Raw genomic sequence first — 18,677 nt, 5'->3', positions numbered from 1 at the left:
AGATGCAAGCATCGCTGCTGCAACGCTATCAGCGACATAATTTTGCGTACTATCAGCTTTACGTTCCTGAGTCGAAGAGATAGCTTGCAATATTTTGTATAATTGTGCGCTATCCGATATTTGGAGGTCCTGGCGACTCGCCGCGAGTGGCGTCGTGTCATTGGCGTTTCTAATCACCAGCGGCGATGTTGCGTCACGTACAACCGTGGACGTGGAATTGAGCGATCTGCTGAAATGACTACAAATAACAGAATGAAAGAGCCGCATGTGGGAGAAGAAAAATCTTTACGTACGTCCCCCTTCGATAATCGTCGCTGTAGAGGAACGGGAATTGAGGAACGCTATTGAGATCGAGGAACTCGTGATCTTTTTTGCCCAGATGCAGGGCGGACCAAGTGATAACAGCCAAAACGAGGAAGAATATCGTGAATGACACCAACCAATGAAGCAGCCCAAAAGCCATTGTAACATCGTCTTGATCTCTCTAAGACATTTGAGACTTTTGTGGCTCGAACGAATTGTGCTCTTCAATTGATCTCTATTTCTCTCTTCTTCTCTCTTCTGCTTTTCTCACGATCTTTGTCGTCGATCAAATGTCGTCGATCCTCTTCGCGGGAAAAGTGACCTCGGTCATTGTGAAACAAAAAATAATCTGCCGCAACATTCGACTGGTTTAAAACGAGAGGCGGTGCGCGTCTGCGGGAAAGTCGTCGGGAGATTCGTCGATGAATTGTTTCCTTCAACATTATATTTTTCCATCACCTCAAATTAATAGAGATATGTATATTCATATAACATACAGATATTAATACATATCTTACATATATGTGTAGACCTTTTTTTATAAAGATATATTATATATGTGTAGAAAATATTATCCTTTTTAAAATATTCACAGCAAATGATATTAGTGTCGTATGATCATAACGCTACAAATAGCGACATCTGACGGAGCACTTTGCAAGCACAAACCGCTCACGGGTCAATGCACCTGATCAACCCGTGTGCACCCGTCGTAAACTGTCACCGCACGCTCGCTCGTTCACACGCAATTAATAAGATATCTTTAATTATCGACGAAACCGCGATCTTGCGTTTGTGCGCTCTTTCTCGCAGTACATAAAGCACTCGACAACGTATAGGAACTTGACGGATATTTAACGTGATAATACTCTCGATCGTTCGCATCACCGAGAGAACGAAAATATAACCTCTCCTCTCATCCGCCCTCTCATCGTGTTTCCTGACGCATCTTGGATTTGCTCTCCGAAATCGCACTCCGATGTCTTATTCGCAAGCGAGAGCTCTCTCCTCGCAACCGTGCGCGGTACATTTCCTACCGACCGGTCATCCAGTTGATACTATGGTCGAGCAGTGCCTGCACGAGGACTCAGCACTGTTTTGAGAAGCCGGTAAATATACAATACTGCGATAGTTTTACGGATTTGTTTAACTTTGCTTAACGTATCTCGTGGATCACAGAAGCTGTTGAATCTGTTTGGATGGGACACTCTGAGGGGGAAATCATTGAGGTGGCCCTTATATCGTATAGATTTAACGTGAATCGCACAGCGAAGCACGAGAAGGATGCCAAGTTACATGAGTCTGGTCAGATTAATCAGGCGACGTCTCGTTCTCGGACTCATCTTCGCTTTGTCATTGACCTACTGTGCCTTTTCTTTGCTTCGAAATGAGGCAAGTTGTCTCAACAATCTATATCTATCCAGTCCGAAACTGAAGAGCGAATAATAATAATGTTCCGTAATGTTGAATTCATAATCTCCGTTGCAGAAAAGATCACTAAGCATAGACAGTGATCTCGACGATATGGATCCTATGATGATTAATGATAACAATGAGGACCTGATGTCTGATGACGACGTACTTTCAGAACAATCCAAGACATCCGGTAAAGCTCCGCTATGGCAGATGGAACTTCTTGAGCGTGCCTTCAGTGAGAATGCGGCGAGTGTAGACACCGCTAACCTGAACGAAAGTGATGCTTCCACTCAACCATGTCGCAACTCTATTCAAGTAAACTCTAGCCCGAGATAATTGCCCGGACTTCATACTCGTCTTAAGGATCATTTAATAGCAGATCTATTTCTAATTCAGGGGAAAGCTTTAATAGTAGATGAGCGAGGAATAGTATGCGCCAGGCACGAGGTTCTACCGAATGGATGTTGCAGAATAGAGCAAAAGCAGAGCCCGAAGAACGAGGAGACGCCGATTATGGCCAGGAGGGAGAGATATAGCTGCAAAACGTGCAATCCTCAAGGATGCTGCACCATCTACGAATATTGCGTCTCCTGTTGCCTGCATCCTGGCAAGGTAGACACTTTATCGACCTGTCTCGCGAGTCTCTGTTTCTCTTTAGTCGCACGCTCGAGACGTGCGAGAGTGCAACTGAAGAAAACAGGTCCGATGTAGAGAGGACAATTTTCGTTTTCACCCTGTCTGTCCTGATTCTGCGCGCAGCAAATCAAAGGTCGGAAGGATGTGGTGTCGGGCTCCGTGAAGGCGCAGAAGGAGGAGGACGCGGTGAGAACGCGCATCCGCAATCTCGACCGCTTCCAGATCTGCTTAGCCGCCTGTCGCACGTCGAGCGCCAGCGTACGACACGAGAATACCTACAAGGATCCCTTCGCCAAGCACTGCTACGCCATGCAGCCATCCAATTCCCATCAACGGCACCGGCGCGACGTTGTTAACTCATTAAATAATAACGGCGACAGTCCCGCCGTTGTCGTTACTTTTTCTTCTGCGGTGACGTTTCTTGCCCACCTCTCTCCCAAATGCCGCTCTTCGTACCGTTGTCCCGCACCGTCGTCGAATGAGTCCTGTACCGTATTGTCCTGCACCGATCCCCGCGTTAACGTTATTTGACTATCGTTACAATCCCCCGTGTCTACCTTGAGAAATATATATATATATTTTATGTTTGATCGTTCATCCCCGTATCCTCCGCGTCAAGCACTACAAGGACGATTGAATTCCGCGCACGAGTGAGGACTTGAAATCCCACACGTCTGTATACGTTAATGAGATGTTGGGATACTTTTTCTTCGCGTATTCCATTATCTCGTCTTCAATGGGAGACTGGACCGGGTCTTTTTCCTATTTCGAAAGAGAAAGTTTCGTTTGATTACACAAGACATTTTACCATCCACTCGCAGGGACTCATCTCGCGTCTCGTTTACGTACATTAAAGCACTCCACTGCCGCATAGTGGCACGAAATGGCCCGCCTCGTACGAGTGGAAACGTTGACGCCGGATCCGTGAATGAGCAACGGATGGAAGAACACCGTGTCACCAGGTTGCATCTCGAGGTCCAGATAATGTATATTCTTCGGCAGATCCTTGACAACGAGAAAATGTCGAATAAACGATCGTAAATTCTCAAAATATTTTGAGTGAAATCGCGCCGTGAACGAGCAAACGTTCACTCACAAGGCGATAACCGCGAGGAATCACCGTCACTCTGGGATCGCAAGAATGAATGTTCAGCTTAAATTCAGGAAATGGATATATATATATATATATCTCTATATTTTTTTCATACGACTGAACGCGCGCACTGAATCAGAATGGAAAAGAAAAAGAGAAATCAATATCTCGACCGTGTCAGTCTACTTTCCGGGCGGAATTTCCAGTCGAAAAAATTCGAAGAAGATTGTGTGCCAAATCGAGAACGCACGAGATGGCAAATCGAGCTTGTCCCAGGGACACCTCCTCACCTGTATGCCATGGTAAAACTTGTTCGACACACCAGGAGGATAATTGTGAACGTACAGCTGACCTGAACGGTGCGATCCCGGTGCCACATAGAGACATCCGTTTTGCTTGTCGCATAGTTCCATGGCTGTCCATGCAGCCACTATACGATCAGTCGGACGGAACGGGAAGTAGTACAAGTCCTGGTGCGGCGGGTGTCTACAAGAATTTCACATCGGTGGTCGGTTCTACTTGTTTGATTTATCGCGTGTCGGAAATCAACGACTCGAGCGCGCGACTCTCAATGCATTTACTTGGAAGTGCCAAATCCTATGTCGGGTGGTTTCGCAATGAGCATGCTGTGTTTCGCCATGATATTTGGCCCGGTGAAGCACTCCACTATGTCAAGGATTTTCTTGTGCTCGATATATTCACAGAAGACCGGGTCGAAATTAATGTCCTGCAACTTGTTTACCGATTTCCTGTCCTTCACGTCGCGCATCACTATGATTCTGTCTCGCGGAGCTCGGTCCTCGACGATATCGTCGAATCTAACGAGAAACCGAATTTCAGCATCCTTCGCTGTGTGTAGCTTTCAAAGTTCCTTTCTGGATCTTTTTATGTTTGAACAAACAGTAATACGTACATACATACATACATACGTAGAAAGAGAAAAGATACATACATACGCGTAGAGGGGAGAAAAAAAGGGAGAAAGATAAAAATCGAAATATCATCTCGCTACCGACGAATTCGCATACGTGTGTGATTAGTATTGAAAGAAGCGCTTTTACACCGTGTTGTGTAACAACATTTCAGATATTCCATACCAGAGAGATATAACAGCGTCATTTGTGCATTTACGCGGCCGGCATTTACGGTGTTTGCGCGCGTGCTAATAACAGCTGGCAAATTTGTCGAAATATCGAACGCTCGAGTAATATTATTACATTAGCGGGTTACTCGCGGATTACCAGGCAAGATTATTAATCCCGATTAATTTCTCCGCGGTGATAACGAATATTTTCGACTCGCAAACTGTTTAATCGAGCCGCACGCGCCCGACGAATGTTACCTCGCGCGTTATCGAGCGAATACGTTATTCCTCTCGAATTTCCTCCCCGCGTTTACCGCGTTAGAGTCGTATAGTAATAAAAAAAGAAATCGTAGTGGTGAAATCAAAACTGACACATTCCGCCGATGTTCCCTCTCCGCGTGATATAAAACTAATTTCCGCTAATCAGTTTCAGCACCCGAGCAGCAACAATATTACGTATGTACAGGGCGAGTTTGATACGCTCGCGATTTACCCTTACAACGTATATATACCTCTTATGACATTTGTCGAGCACATCCTGCTCTATGAGACCAGGAAACACTAGATATCCGTTCTTCTCATAGAATATCCTTTGCTTCATCGTAAAACGATTGTTGTCCAACGTATAGCGAAAGCTCAATCGTGCCATGGCTATTTCGGTTTAATATCCCTTTCAACGTTCTCTCTCTCTCTCTCTCTTTCTCACAATGAATTCCTCACAAAGTATTCGCTGCTGCTCCTCCTGAAAGATTTCAAACACGTCTCATTCATAGCGAAGGTTCTATTTCGAATGATACAAATGTGTGTCGCAAGCGAGTTATCGCACGAAAACTACAACATTCGGCCGACGAACATGGAGGGAAGATTTCTTTGCAGGTGTGATTTATTTGCAAGGGGCGAATAGCTGACGTATCGTTCCAGTGTTCACGCTCACGTCGTCATCAATAATTTCCGATTCACTTCACCAGCGAAGAGAATCACTCGTCGAGGTTCTTAATGCGAACTTGAGGTCTGCAGCCGTCCGCGGGGATAATTTGCTCGGCGAATAAAAGGGATGAGCGTTCGCGAGAGGAGCTCGTAAGGTAGCTCTTGATGCTCATGGATGATGCTGATGGATTCAGGAAGAACGGCGAAGGTGAGACGGAGCGAGCGAATATCACGATGAGGAGTGAGACGCCCCCGGCACTGTCAAGATCTCGCAACAGGCGCGTCGATCTCGCACGTCCCACGTTACTTATACCTGTCGAAACCGATTACGCGCTGTCAATTTCCCCCTCGACGCCTCCAGACGTATGTTGATACGTAGCAATAATCCAATAACCGCCGGATTGACCCTTTACACTCGACACAACGCCGCTGGCGATTCAGCATTCATTGCGTTCAGCGGAGAAAACCGCTCGGTGAGCGATTAGTGACTATTGGTCCTTACATCGTTAGATCCTTACATTCAGACCGATAACGTTGACGAATTACTCAACCGTTGCATTCAACCGAGTTGAGCGAGTCGTGAACGCACCCATTATCGGCCCGCCCGAATCGCACGCGGGCCGCTCGAAACTTCTGCAACGACGAACGTTCGACGCGGCGAGCGAAAGCGGCGAGAGAGTACACTGATAGAAAAGTATAGTTGAATCAACTATATAATCTCGCTATATTTTATACTTCATTTTGGCGTCAGTCATATTTTTATAATTCGAAACCTGCAAAATATAATAGAATAAACCTGCAAATATATAGTCAATGATTGTCTGAAATAATTGTTTAGCTACTTTTTTACCACATATATGGTAATTTCTCATTGACAAATATAGTGAGATTTAATATTCATATAGTTACACATCTGTCATCATTTAGCAAATATTCGGGTAATATTGACTATATAAAAGAGTTACTTTTACCTACCATTTTACGGATTTGTATCCATAGAATAATTTTAGTTTAACTTACTATGATTCTTAGTAAAAATATTACATGGTTGTTCATACTATGCCTATATCGCAATTATTACCGATATTATGGTAATACTTACTATAAATATGATATTTCGGACTATAATTTAGTTACTATATCATTATAGTTGCAAATATCATACACTTTTCTCTCAGTGCACGTGTTTTATTCTACAGGTACATTCCACAGGTATATTTTGCAGGTTCCACGAACTATAAAAATATGGTTGTCGCCAAAATGAACTATAAAATATAGTGAGATTATAGTTAATTCAACTATATTTTTCTATCAGTATAATATTGACTGTATATAAAAGAGTTACTTTTACCTACCATTTTATGGATTTGTATCCGTAGAATAATTTTAGTTTAACTTACTATGATTCTTAGTAAAAATATTACATGGTTGTTCATACTATGCCTATATCGCAATTATTACCGATGTTATGGTAATACTTACTATAAATATGATATTTCGGACTATAATTTAGTTACTATATTATTATAGTACCAAATATCATATACTTCTCTCTCAGTGTAAAGATAACGATTCGATACCGAGCGAGCGAGCGAGCGAGAATACGCAACAAATATGTTTTAACGAGCCCTTCGCGACGTCGATGGGCACCTTGAAGGGAGAACGATCGACGTCGCGCGATGGAAATGCAAGCGGAGGAGACGAACGTGATGTATCCTTCGGCCGCGAGGCAGGAGAGACGACAATTCCCTCCTCCTTCGCTGCCTTCCTAATGGCGCTTCCTTTTTCTTTCTCTTCTCATCTTTATTCCGAGCGAATATCGACGTGAAGGAGATCGGGAAGCGTTGCGAGGGAGATTCAGCGATTAAATAGCGACCACGATTCTCGCAAGGATGCTCGCGGAACCCCGGAAGCGTCGATTGCGCGCGTCGATGGAGGAGGCGTCGCGACGCGCCGACGTGGTGCTCGCGCTTGGTTTCCCTCTCGCTCTCTTGCCCATTGACTTCAGCACGTGGCATCAAAGAGAAGGATATACATCGGGGTGGTCGGTCTTCCCGGCCAAACGGCGGCGACCCTCGCTCGTCGGCCGTTCGTTCGTTCGTTCGCGCGCGGATTCGAGAGTACTCCGCGCGAGAGCATCGAGTATCCTTTAGACTCGGCGGAGGCGACTTTCAAACGGGATTTCAGGTTTCGCCGGTGTGATCGAGATCCGCGTTCGGTGCAAGTTCGGGGCAAGTGAAGGGTTCTCCGACTATTCGCCGAAGCGCGAGAGACGGAAATAAAAATCAGTGACTTTTGACCTTACCATCTGACTAATAATCGTCCTCGAGATGAACGTGTCATCGGGTAAGCTCGAGTTAATCATTGTTAGTGTTTAAAAGATTCCTGAAACTCTCTCTTCCTGTATACCTTCCCTGTCATAAACATCGTCGTATTAATCACGAAGGAGAGGCGGCAATTAGCTGCCTGAACGAGTGCGAGTTCTGCTTCCTGCTCGCGAGTGCAACAACGTGACTCACTCATATTGGCCCGGAGTAATTAATATAAATTGGCTCGGAAATATCAAAAGATCTCAAAGATCTCGCTAAAAGCAGAAGGCCGCGATCGCTTTGAAAATAAACAGTTTATATAACGGCTAAGAGCCGGAAGATATTCGAATCATTCTCGAGCCGCGTCCATTCACTTGATAAACCGCTTCACAAAAATCTAATTTGGTAAAGGGGTATGAGGCGCGAGAAATAAGTGTGTGTATGTGCGTGTGCGTGTGATTAATACGTCGAACCAGCCGTTTTCTTCGCTCGGCTCGTAAGAGATGCACGTATTTTTAGCGGAAGCCTAGCGCCACAGATTAAGAAACCGCGGATAAAGCAGACATAATAGACTCTCTCTCTCTCTCTCTCTCTCTCTCTCTCTCTCTCCCTCCCTCTCGCGCACAATAACGTACTTCGGAATTCAATGGAGCCAGGCGAAGATCGGCCGCACCTGTCCGTAATCAAATCATCCGACATCCCGTTTCGTTTCGGCGGTTTGTTCCGACGGCGTTCGTGACGCGAAAAGCGTGTTTTCCGCGCGCGCGTCTCTTCTCCTCCCTTACTCTTTATCTCGTTATTTCAGCTCGGTGCAAACTCTCGTTACGCTCGTCGAGCACGAATAAAGATCGCTCAGGGGGAGGGGGGGAAACCGTCCCACGTCACGTGTATCGACCACGTACTTGTCACCGGTGTGATGAATTAGCCGAATAACCGTTCGAGATGTCCCGGGTGACCGTAAATCGGGCGTCGGGCCGGGAGCAGGTGGAGGAGGTCTGGTCGTATCATCGCGTATCTGCGGTAACCGCGAGAATAGAAACGAGTTTACGGAGGCAGGCAGACGAAATCGATATACATCGCGTTAATAATGAAACGGCAAGGTCTATAACCTTCCGCGAGCGAGTCAGGATCGACCTTTCGCGGGAGATGTAAAGACACTTTTCTCCCTCCCCCTCTCTCTCTCTCCCCCCTCCCCTCTCTCTCTCTCTCTCTCTCTCTCCTTTCTCGTGAATGGCACTCGCGCGAATCCGACATCCGGAACGAGCCCTTTGTCCACATCGCGCGTTGTAATTTTATTTCTCCTTCTCCCCCGCTCTCCCCCTCCTCACCCCCCCCCCTCTTCCTCTTCTTTTTTTGTTTTTCGCACGGCCTATGTCAGCCAACACCGCCGCGTGCGAGCATTCTAATCCTGTCCCTCGCGAGTACGCGTGACAGCTCATCCGGCTTTGGAGGAGAATGTCACGAATCGGGATAAATGTCGCGTGTGAATCGCGCGGACGCGCGCTCGCGTTACGTAACACCTGGAACTTTGCGCGACAAACGCCGGAAGAATTAGCGACCGTGCGCGTTTTTTAATCCCGCGGACAGCAGTTTCAGAGAGCGTAGCGACGCGCGCGATAACCCGGCCTGTTTGCGAGCAGAGTTACGCGGCGCATTGTGCGGCTCGAAGCAACAAGCGGTCGGCATTATTCGTATTTTTCATAAACTTCGCATTTCCATCGCGCTCTCGTCGATACGAATTGCCGCTGCGGTGGGAACTCGCGCGACTCAACTCGACACCGGCTGTTAGTATTTCTCTCGTCCGCGCATCGCACACAGCGCGATCTTTCCGAAGCGATTCGCGTAATTTGCGGTCTCACTTCGAGCACCCGCCGGGCCGGGCGGAATGCGAGTCACGCATTTGGCATTACGTGCGAATATGTCGGCGAATATACGCGCAACAAACGAGTTTCCATCGGAAAAATTCCCTGTCGCGCCACTTTCGGACGAACGAATGTCCTCTCGCTTTGTACGCGCAGCGACGATCCTCTCGCGCGCTGTCGTGCTCCAAAAAAAAAAAAAAACACACACACACGAACCAAACATATGATACTTACTCTCGAGGACTTGCGAATTTTGCTCCGACGACGGTCGTGTCATCGATATGAAAAAGAAAAACAGAAAGAAAAATAACGCGAGCACGTGATATTCTCGCATTTCGACGGAGATGCGCTTCCCGACGTTGCTTTTTTTCACAGCCGAGTGCAAACCGCGGCGAGCGGTTTCGACCATTAAATTGCCGTTAAATTTATTAACGCGGCTAGCGTTAAGCGAGTCTCGGACGCATTTACATCTGACGGAGGGAGGAAATGGTGGGGAATCCACGGGTGACGGAGAGGAACACCTCGCGGGGAAAATAGCTCCGAAGTCACTCGCCCGAATCATTTTCTCATTTCCACGACGCGCGTCGTCCAATATCGTCCTCTCCTCCGTTTGTCCTTTCATTCCGCCCGATTCTCTCTCGCAGGTCATTTGGTCCTGCGTGTCCCTTTTTGTATCCCCGCTCACCCGTCGTAACCGGCGGCATTGTACGCATCGGGATCGGACGAGGATACAATCAAGAGCGGTCGGCAAGTGATGAAACTGTGAAATTACAGCCGCTACCGCAATTAAATTCGTGAGCGGAATTCACGTTTTCGATCGCGAGCTATTGTATTCCCCGCCGCGAAGTGTAATGTCATTATATCGCCGAGCAATTAAATATCAAATCGACCGTGCGAGGTCGAGCGCCAACTCTCTCTCTCTCTCTCTTTCTCTCTCTCTCTCTCTCTCTCTCTCTCTCTCTCTCTCTCTCTTTCTCGAGCTCGTTGCGAATTTCCCCGACCTCGTATCGTATTCATATCAATTCCAGAGTAATCGAGCGACGCATTATCGCGCGATCTTAAGCTGCAAGTGGCTTAATTAGTTCGGTAAGCCGCGAAGCTCTCCCGCAGTTTCCGTTTCCGCTCGAGCGGGCGGGCGGGCGGGCGAACGAACGAACCCGCAGGCAGATAGAGGACAGACGACAGAGAGACAGAGAGAGAGACAGAGAGACAGAGAGAGAGAGAGAGAGAGAGAGAGAGAGAGAGAGAGAGAGAGAGAGAGAGAGAGAGAGAGAGAGAGAGAGAAGATCATTTACGAGTGACAAGGGTAGGATTCCACTTGGCCGGGATGCGGGACGGGTTACTTGGCTAGACTCTCAGGCACCTTCGCTAGATAAGGAATGATGCACAACTAGACGCGTCGTCGCGCCAAGCTTCGTAAGGAAGTATCCTGCCATTCATTTTATTCGGACGGACGCTCTCCTCTCGCGGAACTCGCGAGAGTTTCCTCTGTCGGAGCGATGTCGTTCGAATGCGCTACGCGTCGGCGTCGTTAGCGAGAAACTCGGTTGTTTTGCTCTCGAAAAATGCGAGAGAGGGGGGTGAGCGAGCGGGTGTCGGTCGGTGCGCGAAAATATGGCCGTAATCATCCGTCACCCTGCCGCGTGTCTAACCCTTCGCGTCGGGAAGAACGCACGCGGGTCGGGTCGATCTCAGATACAACATTTATCATCGTCGTTATTATGATTATCTTATGAAGCATTTAGGGAAGTATTCCCCCTGCAGGGAAGAAAGATGATACACTTTGTTACTTGTGGAGACGATAAACGAGAGAAATTACGTATTTACGAGACGATCAATTCCCACCCGACACATTCGATTCATTGAAATTGCAGTCTGCGCGGCCAAATTTGCACAACACGGGACAACTTGAGACGCGGTTCTTTCTACCCGACTGTTTTGCCGACGCGAGGAAGATGTATCGGTCGATTTCACATATTTCATATTTTCAGCTCGCTCGTAAACGAAGTGTCTGTGAGCGATGCCTGCGCGTTGTCTGCGCGACATCCATTTATTGCCGTATTGGAACGTGTTCTCCCCCCCTCCCCTCTCCCCTACCCCCAGTCCCCTCTGTCTTTCTCAGACGATGTTTAGTTACGTCTCAAGCGAGTATCGTCGTAGTAATCCCTCGCCTCAGGTTTCAGAGAGAGCCACGTAATAATAGTCATATAATATTTCCTTCCATCCTTCCTGCCGTTATGGGAAACTTTTTGCAAGAAAACTCGAGCTCATTGCTCTCCCAGCCCTTTATTCGTTTCTTGAACCGCGCTACCTCCTGCATTACGTCAACGGAGGCTCTCGGCTCTCGGTCGTATTGACTTTTGCCGTCGCTTGTTACGCCTGAGGTATCTTCGGCGGAAATGGAAAGCTCTCGAATGGAGCCGAGAGAGAGAGAGAGAAAGAGAGAGAGACAGAGAGAGAGAGAGAGAGAGAGAGAGAGAGAGAGAGAGAGCGGCTCTATAACGCACGGAATCTTACTTGTGAGCGCGCTCGAATCTCGAAATTATGAGGTACTTGTTGCGCGCGCGCGATCCTTTAAAAATAGTACAACCTGCATCCGCACCTTCGTCGCCGGCCATCAGTCGCGAGTACTCCATATTGGACATACTAGTATTAACCCTTTAACGCCCAACTTTTTCATCAGTATTTTAAGATTAAAATTTGAATTTTTTCCGACTGAGACCATAAGTAGTGATAACCAAAAAAAATATCAGAATTTTACATTGGTTTTTTTATCGTTCGTTTTTTGTTTATTGATAAATATGACTTGGATCCTAAAAACATATACGAAACGAGCAATCTGTACAGAGAGAAATGAAGGGTAATCTATACGACATACAGTCTGTAAAGTAAGAGCGTGTACGGCATAAATGGCAGTTGGCTTCAAATATCGTCCTAGTTTTCTTGTGAGCCGATAGATGAAATCTTTGTCGTGAATGCTTCGTTACAAAAGATTCAGTTGGCGTCGAACTCTAACCTGAGAAACACGTTAATCGCCATGAGTGCCGCATACGCATCGCGCTACGAGGCTGTGTTCCTTTGTTCCCACTCCAAAGGATCAAAAAGGACCAAAAATGTCGTATGCAGTGGCTGCTAAATACATGGGAAAGTCAAAATCGTTCGTCGCTAAGTGGGTTCAGCAATATAAGAAGATCCAAAATGTCGATGACTTGCCAGAACGTGGCTCGATAGGCAAAGTGACGCCGAATATGGAAAAAAAAATTGTGAATTTGTTTAAGCGGAACCCGACCTTAATGCTTAAAATTTATGACAAGTGTTTGTCGCCGACTGCTGAACGATGCTTCATAAAAAAAAAAACGAGGACTGGATCTTACAGGAAGACAACGAGCCAAAACACCGGAGCAAGCTTTGCACCGATTGGAAAGAGCAGTAGTCTGGGGCATCGTCACACTTGATTGGCCATCGCAGTTGCCAGATGCAAATCCCATTGAAAATGTGTGGGCATATCTCAAGCACAAGCTTCGAGGAAAAAGAGTGTGCACTTTGAAGCAGCTGACGCGACAAATTCGTCTCATTTGGAGGTCTTTACCGAACGAATACGCAGTCAACTTAGTGGAAATTATGCCTCGGAGATGCCAGGCAATTATCAATGCCGGTGGTGACTGGACTCATTATTAATGGTACAGCATTTTTCTTCTCATGGAGTACAACAAATCCATGTATTTAAAAATCATTGAAAATAAATTTTTCTACACATTAACCCGTACACGCTCTTACTTTACAAACTCTGATAGTAACTCTGATAGTCAGCTTGACATTTTTCATCAGAAACTTTACTATATTTGTGAGTGAAGTTTATCATTCAGAGTCAGCGTCAAGCTTACTATTTCAGAAGAATATCTTATAGATCACCATTTAGATAGTCAATCGTCCCTTCATTTCTCGCCGCATAAAAAGCGCTGTAGGTCACTGCAAGTTTCACGAAAATAGCTTGATTTCTTGATCTTCGTGCCCCATCCCATATTGGATTCGCCATTTTGAATCTCTGTATTCTTTCAATTTCACATTTTGCATCTGAGAAAGCTTCCAAATGTATAAAATTCTAACGGATACCAATCTATTCATCTATAGCGCACTTCTAGACGTCAGTAACAATGCCTACTTGGAATTTGACGAAACACGTTATCACTAAAACTGAGCTGAGAACAGACTAAACCGAATCTACATACAATCTATGTAGCATTTCTTCGAAGAAGAATTCACCTTTACACTGCAGGTGCAAAGAAAACGAAAATATCTCCTTTTCCGACTTTTCTGAAGTTATGGATTCTTCAATGCGTTTCTGGTAACTATAGTTACCAGTAGGCGTTAAAGGATCAACGACGCTTTGAGACCTTCACGTGAAGTCAGATTCGACTTGTTCAAGTCGGAATCATATGTGACGTTACATTCGCGGTCGCGATCCCACCGAGAAACTCACACCTGGACCCTCCGACAGCTCAAACTGAGCCGAGTACTTCGCTTGGGATGAGTCTCAAGTAATTAATACTATTAATACGGGTCTTAGACTGTTTTGCGCGCCTCTAGGTACTCGACGGGGTATCAAAGAGAAGTTGCAGGATACATCCTGTGATCCGGTCAATTACGCTGCAGCGACTTTACGCTCGGCTGCTGCAGATGCGCCCCGAGACTCGCTAATCCAATATCGGTTAAGTTGAATTATGGATGCTTCGGTATTTTTCCAACTTTTTGCTCGCGAGTCGGAGAAGGAACAATGCCAATCACGGCGCGCTGCCCGCCAGCGCGACGTTAATGAGAAGACAAGATTTTGCTCGCGACATGATGAAGAGAGAGAGAGAGAGCCATCGAAATATTAACCGCGGCGAGGTCGCTCGCGTGTTGCGGTGTCGTCGGAGGCCAACCCTCGCGCACCCCAAGGTCTCCGACGTATTTTTCCCGAACGACCAACGCTTTACAGAGTAGTTTCCGCCGCGCTGATCTCGCGATCTGAGCGAGTGAGCGAATTTCTTCCACCGATATATTCCGCGCCCGCCGAGTCGCGGATAACACACAGCGTGACTTTGATTTTATTCGGCGCGAGATTGGGGTCTCTGGTGATCCTTCAAACCGCGAAAACATCGGTCGTGTCCGCTCCCTGCGAATTCTCGATCTCGCGCCAGGCGCGGTGTCCTGGTGCTGACGGGTACCTAATTGCGACCGATCGCAATTTAACGACTCTCGTGGACTTTCGCGAATCGACTGGAAGAGCTGATTGCTGCTCGCCTGCAACTACACCGCGAACGAGGAAAACGGCGGCTGGAAGAAGCGGCGAAAACATTTCTCATAGCGCCATGCAAAGTAGAGATCTGATTTCAGGTTCATCCTCAGACGCTGTGAGAGCCGCTTCGCGCGCTACACAGAACCTGAAGACGAACCTGAGGCGCAAGACTGTGAGCTGCGGCTGAAAAGAGCAGCAAAAGCATTTTTCCTAGTTCAATGTGGAGTTTAAGATCTCATCTCACAGCTTCGTCTTCGGACGCTGCGAGAGCCGCTTCGCGGGCTACACAGAACCTGAAGAAGAACCTGAGGCGCAAGACTAGGCCGCGTAGACTTTTACCGCACCGACCGCATTCGAAGGAGACAAAGTGACAAAAAGTCACGCCGCCAGACCGACGCGATGGAGTCTGATCGTCTCGGTTGATCTTTCTTTCTTTGTCTACGATACATCTCCCTACACTCCCTACGCTTTGTAACAGCACGCTGCAAATGCGAGCGCGCGCGCGCGCGCGGATTCGCATTTACATCGGATCTCGCGTTACATTTGAATAGATCCCACGTTTGTTTCCACGGGTTCGCGCTCGGCGAGATTTCCCGAGAGCGCCAGAGAGAATCTGGCCGTTATCACGAGGTCGATATGCGGCGCAAAGAAATCACGGCGATACGTCGATGCACCTTGGGGGCGAAGTGTGCCAAGGTCGCCGTGGCCGGTGTCCACGTGGAGGACGCCTTCCGGTGGCCGTGTCGTCCGCCTTCTCTCCGGATCCACCTGCGCCCGGCTTGCGATTCTACTCGGCGGGATTCCCACTTCGGTGTCCTGCCGGAAAGCGAGGCGAGCCTCCAGCGCGCGCGCGGCCGTGCCGCGAATAAAAGCGCGGACGAAAGGAGCACGAAAGCGGTATCCTTCTTTACGGCTGACTTGACGGAACTAGGACACGCTATGGAATCGATATGTCAGTCGTCTCGTCTCGTCCAGTTTCAATTCGGTATTCGGATCAATACCGGCGGTTAGGTCGCGTAAACCGAAGCTTATCGTCATTTAAAGAAACCGAGCGGCGGGATGCGGATCGAGGGGAGCCGGGGCGGGCAGAGCGGAACGAAGAACTCGGCGCGGAAAATCCATATCTTCGCTTCGCATAAATGCAATTGTTTCCCGGCCCGGCTGGATTTCCAGCTTCGAGGGAAACGCGCGAGGGGAATTCACTCTTTCCTCGTCGACGCGTCGCACGCCGGCGAATCGAAGAGGGCGGAAGAGGGAGATGTAACGCGTTCGATCGGATTCGCGCCGAGCAAAAATCGAGTACGTCGGCGAAATTTCGCTCGTTCACTCCGTGCACATTTTGTGCGCCTCGACGGACTGATTGCCCAAAAGTTAAATTGCCAATTGCCGAGTCTGTATAAAGGCTGCCGCGGCCACTTGCGGCGCGGCGCGGCGGCGGCGGAGGGGGGGGGGGAGGAGATTGAGGTTTCTCCCATTGTTTACTTTACCTCGTGCGAAATGAAAATGTTTCAGACTCAATGAAATTACCGTCCTCGCGGTACTCTAATCTACTTAGCAGATCCAATCGTTAAAGCGCGACGCTTTCCCGCTAAACACGTGTATATTTTTCCGACCGGCGCCGACCGGACGACGGTATTTCCCTGCGGAATTGCGAGACGCGTCTCTCCGTATCGTCGCGTCGCGAAACCGCGTAAAAGTTGAATGATCTAAATTTTATGTTGGACAGGGTTTCATGTGCCTTGGGACAAATGGGGCGACGCGCGCGCAGACGAACGCATGTAATCATTATGGTGGACGGAAACTGAAAATTGGACTGTCCCTCTCTCTCTCTCTCTCTCTCTCTCTCTCTCTCCCCCTCCCTCTGGAAAGGTTCCTGCGCAAAGGTCCCTCGAGCTCCTACGGTGCAGGGATCTGCGGTGGGCACCTGTGCAAACGAGTATGTCCTTGTTATAATAATGCGAAACGGAGATGGAAATGGATATACAGACCATTACGTGGCCCGTACCTACTTTGTACAACCGCGATATTCCTCCTCTGACCCTTACGTTACAGACACGAATACTGCATTTACGTGGAACGATATACATTATCGATCGTGGCTAATATCCGTGGCAGCTCGTATATATTAGAACGTATCGTATATCGACACGAGCACGTGGCAAGGTATTCTTGTCATTTACTAAACGTTTAATCTCATCGCGAAAGGGGCGTCACCGTCGGCGTCGTGCGAATTGCAGCGGCGGTGCACGAGCTCGCTGAGAGAACCTCGTGCGATTTATCGAACGATAAGCTAGTCTCGATGGCCTCAGCGATTGCTCGAATAATATCCCGACTGATTATCGCGACGACCATGATCGCGGGACACAGGCAAAAAGGCAATTTCGTGAACACGGCGAGGCATAGAGAACTCGTTTCTCGACGAGTTTCGCAATGTCTGGATTCGATATTGTGTCCTGCGTTCTGCTTCTTCTTCTTCTTCTTCTTCTTCTTCTTCTTCTTCTCCTCTTCGCTCTCGATCACGAGAAGATATTTCGCATCATCAAAGAAAAGAGGGATTCGTATCCTTCCGAAGTTACTTCCAGCGAAATTCCGTCGCAAAAGCAGAGCGAGACTCGAATTCAAGTGTGGTTTGGAAATTTTTATTCTACACCAACTGCAATTTACCGTAAGCTCCGTCGGACTTGAAAGAGTTCAATGAAGAATCTAAAAATATAACGCGCGTGCACGCGCGAAATTATTCATAAATATCGGAGATATATCACTTCCTACGAGCTACGAGGTAACAATATTGCTCTCGTTGTAACTCGTTGTAACAAACGAGACGAAGGAAGAAATCCAAGCGCGAATAAGAGAAGCTGCGTGTCGACCAGCGAGCGGGATTGCTATACTTTAACCGATCGCTACGCAAGATTCGCAATTTGCCAATAAAAAGAGGCGACATGAGCGGCACACGCGGGAGAGCTTGCCGAAGAGATCACTCTTTATTTCACGCCGTCACGTCAATTAATCGACGAGTCGCAAGCGCGTTTAAAGTCCGCTGCCGAAACATGGCACTTGCTCTCGCGCCTGCGCAGTGAGTTTGTTTTCGTGCTATGTTCGTCTGACTAACGCGTGCACCAGGACACGACCGCACCTGCTGGGTCGTGGCGGGAGAACAGGAAAGAAACGCCGCCGTGTGCCATCACGTATGACGCGGATGCGGCTTCTCGGAAAGAGAACGTCACGTGCGGAATGCAGCTATTGTTTTCATCCGTTGCTCGAACCTGACCTACCACCTCACAGCGATAGAGACGACCGATCGACGAGGACGCGAGTCGATGCGGACGTGAATGGCTGCGTTCAGAAAACACAACGGCTACGCAACGGTTGAGTAATTCGTCAACGTTATCGTTATACTGAATGTAAGGATCTAACAGCAAGGACCAATAGTTATTAAGCGCTCAGTGAGCGCTTTGTTTTCTGAACGCAACCAATATCTGCGCTCCAAGACGTCGTAGCGACTTGAAACGAACGCCGCTGTAAAGAGGAGACTGCCGCGCTTCCGATGAACGCAAAATCGTTCTTCGGTGAGATCAGGATAATTTAGTAAGGTTGTGTAAGTGCGAGAGACATCGACCTTTGCGTCCACGTGAAAAGGTTTTGATCTATGCTAAAAACGGGAAAACTCGACTCGGATTCGTAATGCAAAGAGTCGGGTTCGTGTTTTTAACAGATATAAAATGCGATTTAGAGGAAAAGGGCGATACACAGGGTAACTTTTGTCAACTCG

At 47.7% G+C, this 18,677-nt stretch overlaps 3 protein-coding genes across 5 annotated transcripts in view; 2 read left to right on the top strand and 1 right to left on the bottom strand.

The window, feature by feature from the left end:
* Positions 1 to 1,528: 1,528 nt before the first annotated feature.
* On the top strand, positions 1,529 to 2,886 carry LOC105182334 (UPF0454 protein C12orf49 homolog). Its single transcript, XM_011139680.3, has 4 exons — positions 1,529 to 1,695; positions 1,792 to 2,034; positions 2,116 to 2,331; positions 2,479 to 2,886. Exons 1-4 carry the CDS (start codon positions 1,588 to 1,590, stop codon positions 2,884 to 2,886), a joined length of 975 nt encoding a protein of 324 aa, XP_011137982.1. The 5' UTR covers positions 1,529 to 1,587.
* LOC105182333 (phytanoyl-CoA dioxygenase, peroxisomal) overlaps positions 1,548 to 18,677 on the bottom strand; it is a 50,559-nt gene continuing 33,429 nt past the window's right edge. The window contains exons 1-6 of one of the 2 annotated variants that reach the window (XM_025305336.1): positions 5,467 to 5,739; positions 5,045 to 5,274; positions 4,030 to 4,266; positions 3,739 to 3,934; positions 3,205 to 3,360; positions 1,548 to 3,117 (exon numbers count right to left, since the gene is read on the bottom strand). In XM_025305336.1, coding sequence (XP_025161121.1) covers positions 2,977 to 3,117; positions 3,205 to 3,360; positions 3,739 to 3,934; positions 4,030 to 4,266; positions 5,045 to 5,181 — 867 coding nt within the window. In that variant the 5' untranslated portion in view covers positions 5,182 to 5,274; positions 5,467 to 5,739 and the 3' untranslated portion in view covers positions 1,548 to 2,976. Of the gene's footprint in view, positions 3,118 to 3,204; positions 3,361 to 3,738; positions 3,935 to 4,029; positions 4,267 to 5,044; positions 5,275 to 5,466; positions 5,740 to 18,677 lie in introns of those variants that run through there. The other variant, XM_011139679.3, reaches the window with a different exon arrangement.
* Positions 7,374 to 18,677, top strand: part of LOC105182332 (G-protein coupled receptor 52) — a 36,765-nt gene continuing 25,461 nt past the window's right edge. Inside the window, exon 1 of one of the 2 annotated variants that reach the window (XM_025305305.1) lies at positions 7,374 to 7,805. The gene's annotated coding sequence lies outside the window, so the exon portion shown is untranslated. The remainder of the gene's footprint in view (positions 7,806 to 18,677) is intronic. The other variant, XM_025305313.1, reaches the window with a different exon arrangement.

This window comes from Harpegnathos saltator, unplaced genomic scaffold (genome assembly GCF_003227715.2).
Source record: "Harpegnathos saltator strain DR-91 unplaced genomic scaffold, Hsal_v8.6 scaffold12, whole genome shotgun sequence".
Lineage (NCBI taxonomy): Eukaryota > Metazoa > Arthropoda > Insecta > Hymenoptera > Formicidae > Harpegnathos > Harpegnathos saltator.
This window is presented reverse-complemented; position numbering and strand designations above follow the sequence as displayed.